At 43.6% G+C, this 17,931-nt stretch overlaps 2 protein-coding genes across 2 annotated transcripts in view; one reads left to right on the top strand and one right to left on the bottom strand.

Moving 5' to 3' along the window:
- Nucleotides 1-6,507: 6,507 nt before the first annotated feature.
- TRAPPC3L (trafficking protein particle complex 3 like) overlaps nt 6,508-17,931 on the bottom strand; it is a 48,644-nt gene continuing 37,220 nt past the window's right edge. Inside the window, exons 4-5 of the mRNA XM_008055274.2 lie at nt 10,077-10,262; nt 6,508-6,751 (exon numbers count right to left, since the gene is read on the bottom strand). Coding sequence (XP_008053465.1) covers nt 6,632-6,751; nt 10,077-10,262 — 306 coding nt within the window. The 3' untranslated portion in view covers nt 6,508-6,631. The remainder of the gene's footprint in view (nt 6,752-10,076; nt 10,263-17,931) is intronic.
- Nucleotides 12,962-16,743, top strand: FAM26E (family with sequence similarity 26 member E). Its single transcript, XM_008055273.2, has 2 exons — nt 12,962-13,569; nt 16,348-16,743. The coding sequence occupies exons 1-2, from the start codon at nt 13,030-13,032 to the stop codon at nt 16,735-16,737; spliced, it is 930 nt and encodes a 309-aa protein (XP_008053464.1). The 5' UTR covers nt 12,962-13,029; the 3' UTR covers nt 16,738-16,743.

Consider the following 17,931-nt stretch of genomic DNA (forward strand, 5'->3'; position numbering starts at 1 on the left):
ATCTTAATGCAATTAAAGCACTGGCAAGTTTTGGTCCTTTGTAATTTCATAGCCAAATACTTCTCTCTTCCTGTTACAGACTTAATGCCTCACAGATTGTTGCAAAAATTAAAAGACATATCCACATATGTCTGGCATTTGATAGAAATGTTAATTGAATCCAAATCCAAGAAGCAACATCTCCAGGTTCTTCTATTGCCTTATGTCCTCTTCTTAGTCATCAAAATCCATGTGATTCCAACACTATACACTATACAGAATAGAAAAGCATGAATACAGTCTGCTGGCTTAAAAGAGCTACACTACTGGGCAGCTACTGAAACCAGACGACTGCTCTCACTCTGGAATCCTCCAGTGACTCCAACGTGATTTAACTTTCCAGTGAAAATAACTGAAGCAAGGACTTGAAATATATGAAGCTTTGTTTTGTTTTGTTTTGTTTTAGGAGCTACCACTGATTCAAACCTAAGTCATCTCCCTTTCCAGGCCTTGTGTGCTGAGTAGATGCTCACTATAATGTAAGTTTCTATTCTCTCCCTCCTGTAACCTTTTCCTTTCTGTGGAGACGAGAGCCATATAAGTCCAAGCTTTATTTCAATGGCTTTCATCCATGTGATAAATGCAATTATAAAGAGTTTATTCTCTTTGATATTCTTGCATATGTTGCAAATTATCCAACCTCTCACATATGCATCATGCAAAAACTTTGCTGCAGTGCTATTAATAGAGATAGGAGATTTGGAGCATACATTATTTTGGATCCTGTTGATTGCAAGTAACAGAAACCCAACCCTACCCTCTTGCAAATACAATAAATATATGAGCTCGTGTAACTGAACTTCCAGAGGCAGAGCAGGCTTTTTTCTCTTTGATTCATTCATTCTTGTCCTCCTCCCTATGTCAGCAGCAACCAGAGACACATATTTCCAGAGAGATGGAGGGAGGGAGGGAGGGAGGGAGCGGCAGGAGAAGGGAAAGGGAGGGAAGAAGGGACAGAGAGAGGGAGAGGGAGAGAGGGGTAGGGGGTAGGGGGGACCCTTGCTTTATAGCTATCAAGTAAAAATTGCAGTGATAGTGTCAGTGGAAATGCTGACTTGGGGTTCTCTGGTTATTCCTGAACAAAGAATTGGATACGACACCAGACTCAGGATAGCAAGGCAGAGTTTTATTGCAAGTAAATAAAGTAGAGCACAGTAAGGTAGGTCACTCCTAAGAGTCAAGAAAAACGGGCTGCTCAGAGAGTGAGACAGCCCCACTTCATTCTTTGGTTTTTACAGTTTTCTTTGTCTTAGTCTCTGGTCTCAGTTGGTGAGTGCCCTCTCAGGCGTTTTTTCCCTCTTTATGGTTAGGTCATAAATCCTTCACATGACCTTTGGCATGAACTAATGTCTAGATATTGTTCATTCTACCTTGCTAAAGTTACAAGTGTCGGGGAAACACCCCATATCAACAGGGTGCCTGAATGAAATGCAATTGTATACCTAACCCTTAACTGTACCCCACAACTTCATAATAATAAATAAATAAATTAAAAAGTTACAAGTGTCTTTAAACAATTTTGGGGCTATGCATCTTCTATCTTCTCATGATTTATTACTTATACATGTAATGAGCTCTAGTTTAAAAGACTAATGATTAACAAAAAACATAGTCTGAAACTAAATATCATAAAGAAAAAGAGTTTACATTTTTAGGATTTCAGGGAGCTTCAAAAGAGTTCAACAAGATAGCTCCTTATCTGGGTTTGCAAATGCTTCTTTAAAGATGTGTAGCTTCTTCGTTACCTCTTGGTTACTGGTAGTTTAATATGGTTGGTTGTCCAATCTCAAACATTAGTAGTGATTTACTAGATAAAGTCAGCCTCCCTAGCAGGTTACATTGAGGAAGAGGGAGGATCCACATTCCTAACGGCAATGTAGAGAGAAAAGAAAAAAAAAATGCTCTTTAAATCCAAGTGGGTTTCACATTCAACCCAGCTCATCATGAAAGAAAATTTCTAAAATGAGTAAATGACAGCTGGCTTCCTGCTTCTCATTCTTTCCCTCTTCATTTCCTGCTCAAGTCTGCCTAACCAGCTGACAGTTGGACCACACAAGATCCAATGATTGTGATCTGGAAAATGTTCCGTGTAGACTGGCTTAGGTGTGGAAGAAGGAAGTAGTTTCAAACTAGGAATGAGCCACTGTGCTCAGGTGACCTCAGTGGCTCTGGGAATGGGCTGATTTCCCTGAAGTGGATGTGCTACCTGATTAAATGGTGGGCTCCTAAACAGAACAATTGATTATGAGGGGAAAGACATAGAACGTCAACAAATGTCCACTACATGGAGCATAATTAAAAGGAGGGAAACAGAAGAGGGAATAAAGGAGAAAGTGAGGCATTGCAGGAAGACTCCTCTAAAGAAAAAAAGAAGGGTATATGGCAGCCACAGGGCAGCTGAAGAAGACATGGCAGACCAGAGAAGCAGAGAAAGAAAAGTAAGAAAGACAACTGGGAAGACAGGATCTGCATTAGGGAGAACGAGGAATCACCCCAGGACTTGAACTTCTTAACCATGTTTAGGGAAGGGTTCCCAACCTTTGACTGTTTTGTTTAGTTCCTTCTAGCCAATGAAACACTTCAAAATGGAGATGTCGCTAATGATTGCTGGGGCTCAGGTCAGTCCTAGGGTGACAGATTGAGCACAAACTGCATCTCTCCTGCTCAGATCACAGATTGAGGCCTTACGCTTGCTGCACCCCTTTCTGTGTGCCAATAGCTTGTCATAGATACTGTCAGTTGGTCACTGGTCATGTCTGGCTAAAGTTCTGGAAGGCTTATCCAAATGAGGACCCTCAGAGACTGGACAGACCTTTTGGGGAATAGGCAACTGAGTAGAGTAAACAGCATCTAGCCCTCTTGTTTAAGAAGATTATGGAGTCTTCTGTCTACCAAGTTTCCAGGGCTGGTAGGATGCCTCCTTCACAGACTCCTTCTGTGTAACCTAGGAGCTATCCATGAGTTTCCAAAACTGTGAAATGGAAGGACCACCCAGAGTCCACAGACCCACTGGAGAGACTCTTCACCATGGAGAGTATCCTATCTTTCGGTGTTTACTATGTTAGTTAACAACTAGTAGGTCTTTGTTACAGTAGTGACAGATCTTTCTTAAAGCAGTTTCTCTGGTTACAAATTCATTTTAACATCATTGTCTCACTTCAAGCATGTGGTTTTCCACAGTTCCCCTTTAGTTTTTCATACACAGGGAGAAGAAGAAACATTCCACTTCCTCACAATAGTTCATTCCAAGAGATCCAGGCTTCTAATGGCTAATGGATGAAAGCCAGAGATTTCAGAAGACAATAAATAAGTGTACAGAATGCTGAGAGAAGCATTTCTTGGCAACTGTGAATAGTTAACAGGCAGCCAAAGTTGGTCTCCTCAGTAAACAGATCAAGCAGCATCTGGTGGCATCCTTTGAACAACACTAAATTATCTCTCTGCCCCAAACATTTCTTGCCCATTGGCTTTGCTAAGATGATAAAATCTGTTTTGGGCCAGGCGCAATGGCTCATACCTGTAATCCCAGCACTTTGACAGACTGAGGCAGGAGAATTGCTTGAGCCCAGGAGTTTGAGACCAACCTGGGCAACATAGAAGGACCTTGTCTCCACTAAAAATTTTAAAATCAGCCAGGTGTGGTGGCACATGCCTGTAGTCCCGGCTACTCTGGAGACTGAGGTGGAGGGATCTCCTGAGACCAGAGGGTTGAGATTGCAGTGAGGTGTGATCGTGCCACTACTCCAGGGGAAGTGAGTAAGACAGTGAAACACTGACTTAAAAAACATTTTTGCTTTTATAAAAGCTTTGGGTTCAGAGTAAATGCTTTTGTGAAATAAAAATATGACATAACCTTGTTGTTCCAGAATGTGCCATCCTCAAGTCCTTCATCAGAAAGATCCAACTTTATACCTTGGCCATAGACACACCTGGGAGCCCTGGGTGATGTGCAATCTTTCCTTATTGTTTCTAGGGGCCCCACCCACTGGTGGACCCTGATGGTTTTTTCTCCTGGTTTTCCCCAACTTTTTTTTTTCTCCCATCCGCCCGCTCCTCTCCCTGATCCTGGACTCTCTCTACTCCATCAAAAGTCAGGGAGCCCTGATGGACCTTTGGGAACTCTAGACCCATGCCGTCCATTACAGTAGCCACAAGATACACGTGGCTATTGAGCATGTCAATGTGACTAGTATAATTGAGTTTAAATTTTAATTTTAATTGATACAGAGTTTTTAAAATCTGAAGCTGTTGAACACCGCTAAATACAATCTTATTGTTTTGGTAGGAGTTCATTTCACTCTAACCTTTGAAAATTTACCATTGAATTGAGAGGTGCTAAAAATGTCAAATATACATTGGAGTTCAAAGTCTTAGTATAAAAGAAGAATGTAAACTGTCTCATTAATAATTTTATATTGAGAAATGTTGAGATAATAATTTGGATAATTAGGATAAATCATATATATTATTAAACTTAGTATCACCTGTTTATTTTTACTTATTGAATGTAGCTACCATGAAATTTAAAATTCCAGAGGTGGCTGTCATAATTCTAATGAGCAGCAATGTCTTGATTTTCACTTTCTTCAGAACCAGTACACAAACATACCATTCTCCTGGCTGCACAGGTCACTCTTCACACAACAAATTCAATATCAGGAGACTCCCCACCCTCCAGGAGAGCAAAGCAGGGGAGGGGCAGCACAGCCCACAGCCATCGCCAGCTGCAGCCTTCAGCATTGCTGAAATGCCACATCAGGCAGCCTGCAGCAGGTGGGGAGTAGAGACATCAGCCGAGGGTTTTGATGGTTGGCTTGGAAGAGAAGAAAGATGAAATTGTAGACAGGTGGGAGAATGCACCAGGGCATGGGGTATTTTCAGGGGAGCCAGTTGAGTGTGGAAACATAGGGGTGGCCCTTGGACATGGAGATCTTGGGATCCTGGAGGGGTTAGTATATCATGAGAAAGGAAGAGGTAACTGAGCGAAATAGAAATACCCCAAGAGCAACCTTGAGATGGACTGCAGGCAAGCATTCTTCTGGAGACAGGACACAGGGTTATTCCTTCTGACATAAGACAGTTTCTTCCAGGTTCTATCCCTTCTCTTCTGTGTAGCCTGCTTGAAGATCCTTCCATTGATGCCACAGCTGCCCCATTGACCCTATTTGGTCCTTTATGCCTACCTCAATGTCCTTTTGAGCAGAAAGCTGAGAAGCAATTTCCCTGAAGGCTTCTAAAGTCTAAAAACGTAGACTTTCAGGGGTCATTGGTGTCATTTGAACACATTGATACAGTTCTACATCTTAATCATGTCCAGTCCCCTCATCTTAAATGAGAAAGAGAGAGATAGAGACACAGAGAGTAACTGAGAGGGAGACACATAGAGAGAGACGGGGTGGGGGTCAGAAACAGAGAAAGAGGGACAGAGAGAGAGACTGAGAGAGAGACAGAGAGGAAGAGAGACAAAGAGACACAGAAAGAGACCCTGAGAGATCTTGAGCGTCACCCAAGATCAGTCACTACCCAGGATCAGCTGACACTGATAGAAACAAGACTGGGACTGGACTCTCAGGCTGCTGAGTGCTAGTTGGCATCTGTCACTGCTGTATCACCTGCACTGGTTTTAACTGACGATGCCACTCTAACTTTAACATTCACTTGTAATTTGAGTTCTCTGCAGAGCCCAGCAGGTTCTGGGCTGTCTCATAGACTGTCCTGTGTGCTGATGATCTCGTGAAGAGCTCAGTAACAGACAAAATATTTTTTGAAAGATTTTTAAGGAATAAAAATGATAATTAAAAATTCTAAGTGAATAAGTTTTGAGGTATTCACTTTGGGGAAAGTATTCTCAAATAGCATTATTTACTTTTCATTTTGGAGATTTTCTGGGCTGACCTTTAGCAATATTTCATGAGAAAAGGAAGGAATTTGGTTAATTCCAGCTATCTGAAACTAAATAAATTAAAATTAATTAAAACTAAATGCTATGTATAGATGTTTCAAGATTAGAATCAAATAAATAGCATGACTTGGTGGTTACAAATCAAGGGCAGCTTCAGGAGGCTAAAGCTAAGAGCAGAGCTTATACATGAGAAACAAAACATCCATAACATCTCAGAAACATGGAAAAGTGTTGCAATTGAAACTGTTTCTATACGGGATGCAATCTACAATATCCAGAAACTTTCTATATAGTGAACTCTATGCTGTATCGTTTCATCCATTTTTCCAGTGAAAAAGATAGATACACCAGCTATTGGTATTGATGGTACCCTTTTTTCCATTACCATGTAAGTAATGGAATGAGCAGACTTTCTGAGGACAGGTGGTAGAATATGTGGAATTCATGCTTGTTCTCTTATAAGGAGTTATTTGTACATGAAGTCTCATGAACATGAGATTGAAAATGTGTGATTTATAAGCAGAAGAAAAAAATCTTTGAATCCTCATGCCCTGCCTTTCAAATATCTGGCTGATTTGGAAGTCTTTCAAAGCTCATGCTACTAAGCAATTCAGAATTCCTAAGGTTATACATATTTAGCTAATATTAACTCCTCTGCTAGCCACCCTGGGGCATTTTGCATGCTAGTCTTCATTTTTTCCGTCTGTATTTTTTCTCATCTAGTTTTTTTAGAAATGTTATTCCTATTTCTGTCACACTGTCGCCTTTTAGTCTGTCTTGCAAGAATGTGACATCAGCAGCCAAATGGACCTAGGAAAAAACATAAAAACAGGACTGTGTCATTCAATTTTTTTAAAAAAACTAAATTGTTCTCAATCTCTTCTTTCAGCTTTCTTAACTTTCCTTATGGAATGATAAAAAATAGCTTGTTGTGTGGATGAAGTGCCCTTCCTGTGTATCCTTCAGAGCTGGTCCAGCTATGTGTCTGCTCTGGGGTGTGAATCTGCAGAGAGAAGGCAATGTGGGCCAGCAAGGATGATGGAGGTATCCCCTGTGTGCAAGCCTGTGTCAAGCTTAGCTCACGGGACAAAGCTGAATTATGGACCCATCTCAGGAAGAGCACAAAGTCCCAACTCGGAGATAGCCTTCCATGTGCTTGACCAAGCAGAACTTCCAGGGATAGATGGATTTTGAAAATACTCCTCTCAAAAGAATTTGCCATAAATCACTCTGGCATTAGCTAAATAATGCAACCACTTGTCCCAACAACATTTAGCAGTCGCTTATGGCTTTGAGAGCTTTAAAACAAATCAACTAAATAAACTATGCATATAAAATTAAGGACTGAGATCATAGATGTGAATATTTGATCCTCAGATCTTCTTTCCCCCTAGAAAGCACTTCCATCTCCCAGACACTGAAGTCATCCCTCAGAGCTCACCTCTCTGTTTATTAAAATGCATTCACACAAGAGGAGGGTGACGTTGCTGACCAGCCCTCAACAGAGTATTTATTCAGAGTGATTTTAAAACATTGCAATAAATAAGATAAATAAGTGAAAGTACCCAGTACAGGCAAATCATGAGTGAAAAATGCCTGGGTATGGCAGGCAAATAGTTAATATTTATTGAATCTTATCTGACTCACTCCTTTCTCTCACTTAGAACTCCTTAGTCAACAAGCCTGGATTTTAAGACCATTAATGGCCCAAATTATCTGACTCAAACAGGGTGCCGAAGCCATGCCTTGTGATGCTTACCACTCAACAGAAGAATGTAAGTTACACTTTGATATACAGAAGTTAAATTTACCCTTGGCTATTTCTTCCATAAAATTTTTTGTGTCTTTGTCAAGATTTAACAGAAAATCAATAAAAATAACAAGGAGACTGTGTTGGAGTTATTTGGATATTTGGGACCACTTGAGGTCTGATACAATTTGTCATTCAGCGCATGTAATCAACTGTTCTTCAAGAAATCTAGGGACTTCTTTATCCTGTTTCTCATTAAGTTTTTATGGCTCCTCCCCCTGTCCAGAAGATCCCAGACAAGTCCCATTTCCTTCCTTGATCGCATAGCCACTGTCTATAGAACAAGCCCAAGGAGGTGCCGAATGGAGCATGGAGGCTCTGTGTGAAGCAGACATTGCTTCTATTGCTTTCCCCTTTGGATTACCTGTTACTCTGTCTTTTCTGGAATTATCACTCATGATTAAAATTTGCATGCATGCTTGTGACTGGTGAGGTCAGTACATGTCTAGACTCTGGTCACTATCTGCTCCCACCATTCTCATTAACTAAGCTTCCGGAAAAACGAGACTGTTGACTGTTCCCTCTTTGCAAGCTGATGTTGGCTCACCAGTCCATGACAGCTTGACTTCCCTAGCTCTGCTCTCCTGAAAGAGTTTTCACTGAGGCCTCTCCCCGACCTGTCCCCCTCCCATCCCCCTGCGCCCCCCCATCTTCTGGTCCCTAAGCACTGTGAATATTTTCAGTTTTGTTTCATGCAGACACTCTGTTGTGCTTGGCCTTGATAGTTACTCTCCCTTCATGGAACTCTCTCCCTTTCCTCTGTGCCTCCTGCTTTTCCTACCTCTGATGACACCTTCGGAGTATTCCTTGCAGCCTCAGGCTCTGTGTTCTCTGTTGAAGCCCCTTACTGAGTTCTGCCTCCTCCCACAGGCCTATCTGCAGTCCCTTTTCTTCTTGGTCTCAGACTCTCCTAGGCCATCCTACCAGTCCTAAGATCTCTTCTGCCCACATCTGTCTGTGAGCACCATACAGGTATGAACACCTGCCTGTGGGACGTCCTCCTCACATATGCGTTAGACCTGCCTCCACCCAAGCAAGTTCAAAACTGAATTCCTCACTCTGTCTCTCCCAAGCCCAGATGTCTCCTCCTGGTTTTGTTCCTCTTGGTCTAACAGGACACCCATCTCCCTGAGGTTTCTCAGAACCTGAAATCCTTCCTGAATCTTTTTCTCAACTCCATCGCTTCCAGCTAGCCCATAATCCAGCCTTCCCTGTTCTGCTCTCACAGTGCCATTTGAGTAGACTTCTCCTCCTTCCTGCTGCTGGCACCTTGTTCTGGGTGACCTGAGGTCACCATCATCTGTTTCCCGTCTGCCCTCCTCCCTCCTGAACACTGTTCCCCTTGTGTAATTTTGCTTGGTTGACAAAGGAGTGAAATTTCTGAAATATACATTTCTAAATATCATTCCCCCATTTGTAAACCTATATTGACTCTGCTGCTTTTCATATAAAAATTCAGTTCCAAAGTTGCTTGTATCAATCCTTTTACCAGGCATCTACGAAGAATTCAAATCTTCTTTCTCGTAACAGTTCCTCTCGATCTACACATAAGCCATACTGACTAGTTCAAGTTCCTTGTTCCTTTCTGGACCTTTGGGCATGCTGCTCTGTCCCCCTGGGATATTATTTTTCCCTGCTCCCCTTTTCAAAAGTCTTCGCCTAACTCCTATTTTGCTTGCAAAATCAGGTTCAGCATTTCTCTGGGAAGTCTAGGAAGTCCTTCCTGCCCAGGTCCCCCTGTAGCCTGATTTATACTTCTTCTCACATCTGACTTTTCTATTAGATGGAAGATTCTTTAAGGGCCATGACTCTGTCTTGTTCATCTTTGCATGCTCAGTGCCTGACACATCACAGATATGAATCATTGTTTTAGTTAAACTGGTGAGTAACTCAGGTGGGAAGCAGACTCCTACGGCCTGCGATGGTCCCCTTCCTGTTGTCCAGTTTATGCCGCACATTGCATGGGAGCTGGCAGCACAAGATGCCAGGTGGGGATGACACCTGCAAGAGGTTTATGTGGCCAGGAACTCTAGGAAGCCTCTGGCCACTGCCAGCTGGGCACTGAGGTTATGCAAGCTTGAAGTGGATCCTTCAGCCCCAGGCGAGTCTCCAGAGGTGGCAGCCCCAATCAACAGCTTGACCATACGTGTACTGGGCTGGGAGCATCTGATCACAACCACCCAGCTAAGCTGCTCCCAGATTTCTGATCCTCAGAAACTGTGTGAGCACATAAAAGTTGGTTGTTTTCAGCTAGAACATTTTGGGGTTCTTTGCTACACAGCACTAGATAACTCATATGCCAGCAAAATGAAGCACATGCTTTACCATTTCCAGGGCGCCTCTGATAATCCCACAGAGTAAGTTGCAGTAGCAAAGAGAGGACCGTCCTGCAGGGAGCTCTTCCACAAACTCCACCAGAGGGTTCTTGTCCAGAATCAGGGAAAACTCATTTCTGCTTGAATTGTTGCAGGTCACACTGGGTGTAATTCCCAAGTACATCTTGAAAGCAACCTGACAGAGAGGGGAAAGATCATTAAACCTTGGTCTAGAACAAATACCGATTAGTAGAGCAATGAAACGCCCTACTGCAAGCAGCTCAGGGTGGTGGTTAAGCAAGTGGAGTCTACAGTCAAGGCTCACGCTCGGCTCGGCAGTTTATTGACCCTCTAACACGTGAAAGTCTAAAACACTTTGATTTTAATGAAACATCCGAAGAGACCAGTTTTCTTGGAAACAATATGGTTTATAAAAAAAAAAACTTCCTGAAGGCATTATTTTCAAAAGATCTTTTTAAAAGATATATGTCCTTTAGGAGAGTAAAACATTAACATCTTACTAATCAATATATCAGCATGATATTTGTCTCACTGGCCCTAGCAAAGGACACAATCCTGAATGAAATGAGACCCAGGGCATATTTGCCACTAACAGTTAGGTGACGGTCTGAGCAGAGGATGTTATGGATAGATTCAACTCAGAATGCATTTGGGGAAGTGGAGGGCACCATATCACAGTTGCCCCCCACTCCCATCTACAGTTTCAGTTACCTGAGGTCAGCCATGGACCAAAGATATCGATGGAAAATTCCAGAAATAAACAATCCATACGTTTCAAGTTGTGCTTCTGAGGAGTATGAAGCAATCCCGTGCCACCCTGTCCAGAATGTGAGTCACCCTTGTCCAGTGTCCCCATGCTGTACATGCTCCCTGCTGGTGAGTCACTTAGCAGCTGCCTCAGTTATCAGATCAAAAAACATAACATAGACAGGTTTTAGGACTGTCCACAGTTTCAGGCAGCATCCACTAGGGCTTTTGGTTTCAAGCATCACTCATGGAAAACTGGGGACTGTACTATGGATGAGAAGTCTCTAAGGGGGTGTGAGGGGGAGTGGCAGGCAGCACATAAAAGAGTAGCAAAGTAACTTCTCAAAAAAGCCTCTGTTTTACAGGGCTTGAAGAATTTTACAATGTAGAAATGGAAGAAATATCTAAGACTGTTTCTTTTAAGCCCCTTGAGTAAACAAATGAGTCAGATGATGTTCAGAGAAGTAAAATGGCACTGCCAAGGCCATGCTGTAACTCAGCTCCTTGGCTCCTTGTCCAAAACAATTTCATTTCACAAAATATATAAGCCTGGACTTTGAAGTTTATTCATGGAAATTTGTCAACTTGATGTGTTGTCATTTTTCCAATATCTTAATTAATTTAAATGTTAAAGTTAAGAGCAATTGGCAGTAATGGGAAACTGCCAGGGAAAGGGGACATACCTCATCAAGGGTACCTGCATAATGAACATTTGTATGCCTAACCCTGAATTGTACCCCACATATTTAAAATTAAATTTTTTAGCCGGGCTCGGTGGCTCAGCCTGTAATCCCGTGCCTTTGGGAGGCTGAGATGAGTGGATTGCCTGAGCCCGTGGGTTTGAGACCCGCCTGGGCAACTTGGTGAGACCTCATCTCTACAATAAATCAAAAATTAGCCGGGCGTGGTAGCGCGCACCTGTAGTTCCAGTTACTTGGAAGACTGAGGCAGAAGGATCACCGGAGCCCAGCAGGTCGAGGCTGCAGTGGCCGGGAGCGGCCACTGCACTCCAATCTGAGAGACCGAGTGAGACTCCAACTCAAAAAAAAAAAAATTAAATTAAAAGTTTTTAAAAAGTTAAGAGCAATTTATGAAAGAAATGAAAACAATTTTCTTAAGGCATTTATACTTAGAAGAGCTAAGAGTTTCTCCATTCATTCATTTATTTATTCATTCATTCAGCAGGTATGTATTGAGCACTGCCTGTTTAGCACAGTGCCTGGCACACAGTGGACATTCAGGAGTAGCTTGCAAAATAAATCGCATGAGCAACATTCTGTGTTTGACAGTATGAGTGGACCCAGAATGCACAAATGTTGGCTGAGTGTGTGCCAGGTGGATGGGCTGCAGGGAGTGTGGTGAAGGGCATGGAAAACCTGATAGGGTGGGGGAAATCTGCATTGGTCAACTTGTGAGCAATGGCCTTTTTTCTCTTTGTGCATCTCCAACATGGATGCTTTTCAGGGTATTTTAAAATTCTTCCTTAACAAGAATCCAGTCTGCCTCAGAGGGACCTTCATTTCAGCATGGAGGATGTGGAAAGGCGTGGGCACGAGCCAAAGACAGCGGCATGAATCCAGGTTGCCGTGATCACTCAGGAGAGGAATGAGGAGGGCGCTTCTCATCCTGTCCCCCCAGAACTCAAACATTCCCTGAACTATTCCATATAAATCCAGATAGTCCCAATCAGAAAATGTGTTCCCTAACACTAGTCAGTTTAACAAGACACAAAATGAACCCCTGGTAGCCAGAGAAAAAAACCATTGTGGAATTCTAGGTTGAGAGATTTGACTTGGCTCCCAGTCAACTGACTGAAACCCCCTTCTGCTAATTTTGAGTTCACATCCTGGAAAATTGCAAGGCTACTATTATTATTCAGAACTTCTTTCTGAATTTCGATCCAAGCCACATGGAAAGAATGTAAAAACGGAGCCTGTGCCCTCGGAATTTACCTCTACTCTCAGAACTCAGTCTGCAGTGTCCTGGCCTGACACCCACCAGCAGGAGGCAGGATCTGAACACTGCTGGGACTATTATATTCATTCCTAGGAAATGACATTGTCTCCTTATCTGGCAGCTTTGGTCTGAAGGAAGATTGTTGTTTCTGAAGAAGAAAGAGCTCCACCCTCAGCTCTCACACAGCTGTGCTGTCGGCAACAAAGGCAGAGCCTTTTTTCTCTTTGTGCATCTCCAACATGGATACTTTTCAGGGCATTTTAAAATTTTTCCTTAACAAGAAAACTTTCATTGGTTACAGCTTCCTGGCCCTGCTGACCGTGGGAGGTGAGCTTCTCTTTTCCGTGGTGGCTTTCAAATGCCCCTGCAGCACTGAGAACACAGCCTATGGGCTGGTTTTCCTCTTTGCTCCAGCCTGGATACTGCTGATCCTGGGATTCTTCCTGAACAGCAGATCCTGGAGACTCTTCACAGGCTGTTGTGTGAATCCCAGGAAAATCCTCCCCAGAGGCAACGGCTGCCGCTTCTTCCAAGTCCTCGGCCAGATCACGCTGAGTTCACTGGTGGCTCCGGTGATGTGGCTTTCTGTGGCTCTGCTCAGTGGAACTTTCTATGAATGTGCCATGAGTGGGACAAACAGTTCGAGACTCCTGGAGTGGATCTGCAAGGGCAAACCAAAGCAGTGCTGGGGAGAACTCCACAAGGTATCTTGTGGCAAGACCAGCATGCCACCCGTGGACACGGAGGAGCTGAGACTGTCCCTGCAGGCCCAGTCTCAGGTAAGAGGGGACAAACTCACCTTTTCTCCAGGCGTGAGCTTGAGGTAGTCTCTCTGTCCTACTTCTAGCCAGGGCTGAGTCTGAGTCCTGCCAGAACATTTTCAAACTAAATGGAAGTTGAAACATGATGCAGCCTTGAGATGGTCTCAGGAAAAGCTTTTTAGAGGCTGGATGGCTCCATAAAATTGCTGATTGGATGCTGCTTTTCCATTTCCAAAACGAAAATATCCTCTAAATTATGCATATGTACATACTTAAAACAATCTCTCTGGATTGATTTTGCAAATAAATAATGTGACACTAAATCATAAACGTTGTATCAATGGCATAACTATAATTAGAAATTAATCCCTTCTTTCAATTATTCATTTTCAAACTGGTTTCTCAGATAAACACACAGATAGCTGAACCACATGAGTGAATGCTTTTCAAAGTTGCATGTGATACAATTAGTGGAGACTCCCTGGAATGATTTCTGGCAAATGCTATCTCTGTGAATGAATGTTGTCAAGATTGAGAAGGATTTCCCATAAATGTAGGATTCAGCAGGCTCTAGACAGCCTTCTGTGAAAAGTGACCATGCTCTCTGGGGAGATTCCGTTGTAGACCCTTTGTGCTGCACAGCTAGAGAAGTTCTTCCGTTACTACCTCAGAAGTTCAAGATTTGGGCATTGTTTCATTTAGCAGAAGGAAATCATGGCTTTACTAATTGGTGCAGGGAAGCAGCGTGCCATTCCTCCAGGCACATGGACACAAATCCAGGTGCACAGCCTTAGGAAGAGACTGGCTTCCTGTGTGTGAATAATAGGAATTGCATTCCCCGAACTGAAACAAACAGAGTAGATAAACAGATCCAGTTGGTCAGAATAAAGGCACTGATGTGATGTAATTTGAAAAGTAAAACTTTTAAAGTAAGGATGATTTGTCTTGGTAACAACACATCAGGACAAAGTCTGCTTTTAAAAACCATACATTCCAAAACTGGCGGTAGCCAAGTCACACTCTTTTCATAAACTTATAAGTTAAATAAGGCCCCCACATAAAGTCTTCTGTGAATGCATAAAGCACATCTTAGATTAGCCGTGCCAGGCTACCAAATGTCCTGAGTCTTTTGTTGAAGGAAGGTGTGAGTAATCAACGTTGCCACAGGATGAATGACTTCTGGTTGTGTCCTCAGGCGCCAGGCTCCATTCAGGCAGTGCCAGGCCCAACACCCCTTGCTATGTGAGCTTCTCTTTCCTAAACACAGGCACAAGGAAGTCAGGCACACCTGGCACTGCTCAGGCCCTGCTGACTCTTCATCATGATGAGAAGGGCCTGGGGCCAAGTCCTGTGGGAGGTGTGTGAGTGAAGCAGGCGGGAGCAGGTGTCTCCATAGCAGGTGCCAAGCACAGAGGCCCTTCCAGGCAGGAGGCAACACACAGCCCAGACCAGCAGCTGGGCCTACAGCTGGGGGCGGAAGGAGCACATTCCTCCACCAGTGGGCAGAGGACCAAGCAACCCAGCCGAACGAATTCATTCTTAAGGAATTAGGATGGAGAAGTGGAAGGCGCTCAGCATTGTCCCAGGCTGGCACTGGGTTTGAATCCTAATGCTACTACTCACCAGCTATGTGACCTGGAGCTGGCGGAGTGAGCTCTCTGTGCTTTGGTTTTCTCAGGTGGGGTAATAACACCTACCCTGGAGAGTTGGTGGAAGGATTTGCGAAAACAGGCATAAAGGGGCATAAAGCTTCTGGTACACAGTAGGTGTCCTGAGTTGAGGAGAAAACTGCCAGGGTCAGGAGGAGACACGCAAAACAGGACTCTTGAGGGCCAGGACAGGAACATCCACCATGTGCTAGTTCAGCTCTGGGTGCTGCAAACTGGGGATGAGCATGAGAGGACTCTGCTCAGCACTCAGTGATGGTAGGTGATGGCAAAGACCATGCCCAAGGGGAGAAGGAATGGGAAGCGATGGAGCATTTGCCAGCTCAGCAGCAATTGGCCCAGATTCAGCTTCCTTATTGTATTATCTGTGTCTCTTTACCATGAAGAGTAAGAAATAACATGGGAAAAATCAGCCACTAGCCATGTCAATGCATTTATCGATGCCTAAAAACACCTGGCTGAAGAACTGGTCATCTGCTCAAATGACCACATTTCCTCATGCTCAGAATACTTTCCTCTAATAGCTAATCCCTTGAGAGCTTGATCTATCTAACTTTTGGATAATCTATATGTTTTACTCTTATCCATTTGCTGGTCTTCTAGTTATTTCTTTGACTAGTAGCAATGTTGGGTAGGAGTATAGAGACTAGGCAAGTGTTAACTTTATTTTGGCTATTAAAAAATATTTAAAAGCCAGGCTCGGTGACTCAGCCTGTAATCCTGCACCTTTGGGAGGCTGAGGTGAGTGGATTGCCTGAACCCGCGGGTTCGAGACCCACCTGGGCAGGGGAGACCTCATCTCTACAATAAAATAAAAAAATTAGCTGGGCATGGTAGCGCGCACCTGTAATTCCGGCTACTTGAAAGGCTGAGGTGGAAGGATCACCGGAGCCCAGCAGGTCGAGGCTGCGGCAGCCGGGAGAGGTCACTGCACTCCAATCTGGGCAACAGAATGAGACTCCAACTCAAAAAAAAAAGAAAGTATTTAAAAATTAAGATGAATGATTTCAAATGACGTTCGGCCATGACCTTGGTGCTAATTTAGCTATGTACTCCCCAGTGATACCACCCCATCTCCCTGAGCAGTGACTTTGCATTTACGTGCCCTCAACATCTCTCTCTTCCTAAGATCCTAGGATGGTGCCTGATGTGCTCAGCGTCTTTCATCTCTCTGCTCACCGCTTGCTATGCTCGCTGCCAATCTAAAGTCAGCCACCTTCAGCTGAGTTTCTGGAAGATATATGCACAAAAGGAGAAGGAGCAGCTGGAAAATATGTTTCTGGACTATGCCAGCAAGCTGAGTGAGAGGAACCTGAAGTGCTTCCTTGAAAACAAACGGCCAGGTGTATTTCCCATGCCCACGTTTGCTGCCTGGGAGGCGGCTTCAGAGCTGCATTCCTTCCACCAGAGCCAGCAGCACTACAGCACCCTCCACAAGGTGGTGGAGGAAGGTCTGGACCTTGGCCCCGAGGACAACGAGACAACGATGGTCCTTGTGGGGACCGCCCATGATGTGTAGCTCTCCCCCACCGACTTGGTGTCCAGGGGTAACACAGACTCTGAGGTCCTCCTGCCATATCAACAGCAGCTTGGGTGCCTCTGTGTTTTCTCACATGCAAAGTGTCTTTACAGGAAAATAACAAAAGGAAGCTGCTTTGAAGCTCTCAAGCGAGGTGTCAGGATGTGCCCAAACTGGTGCTGCAGGTGACAGAGGTGCTCTTGCATTGGTGGAGAGTTGAGTTCAGTGGCCCAAACGTCACTCCAGGTTCTAAGATTGCAATGAGACTCATGCAAGAAGGTCTGCCAGTCCCTGTAAATATTGGTCACGAAATCCAGGGGCAGAAGCAGTGGCTCATGAGTGAGCAGATTACTCCTAACATAGGTGGCTGTGCACAGCGGCATCTGCAGCGTGGTCAGCAGACATCTCTGTCCTGCAAACCTATTCCACTGTCTTTCATGGTTGTATGAAATTCTACCATATGAAACTCATCCCATTGAATCTAAAAACCTCAGTTCTAAAAAATAACCAATTGAAAGAATATGTTGCCTAAAATTCAGAATTTCTCCTGCATTTTCACTGTATACTGAAAGCATGTCCCTGGAGTCAGGGCCACATTATGACTTTTGTGGGCCATAGGTACTTTTGCCTTTGTGGACCTTTTGCTACATTCAAAATAGTAAATATATATACATTTACTATATATATATGTATATTTGACTATATATGCTATATATATTTATGACTGCATTGATATAAAGATGAATATATAATATTATATATTAGAATATTTTAACCTAAAATTTTTATTTATTTCCTGATTAAAAAAACAGAAAACACTTTTATGGACTTCTATGAGTATCATGGCCCCGAGTACAGTACCTGCCATACCCTAGGAGTATTGTGACTCCAGGTACAATGCCTGCTATGCTGTGGTCTTATGTGTCTCTTCCATCTGGCTGCTCCTGAGTTGTATGCTTTTATAACAAACTGCTTCATGAGTAAAGCACTTTCCTGGCTTCTGTGAACCCTTCTAGCAAATGGCTGAAGGTAAGAAGAGAATCATAGGAAACTCTGGTTATAGTAAAGTCAGACAGAAGACATGGGTGACTCAGAAACCTGCTCATGATTGGCATCTGAAGTGGAGGCAGTCTTGTGGGACTGAACCCTTAGCCTGTTTGGGGTTTACATTTAACTTGGGTTAGTGTCAGAAAT

This window comes from Carlito syrichta, unplaced genomic scaffold, assembly GCF_000164805.1.
Source record: "Carlito syrichta isolate Samal-C Ts95f unplaced genomic scaffold, Tarsius_syrichta-2.0.1 Scaffold301807, whole genome shotgun sequence".
Taxonomy (NCBI): domain Eukaryota; kingdom Metazoa; phylum Chordata; class Mammalia; order Primates; family Tarsiidae; genus Carlito; species Carlito syrichta.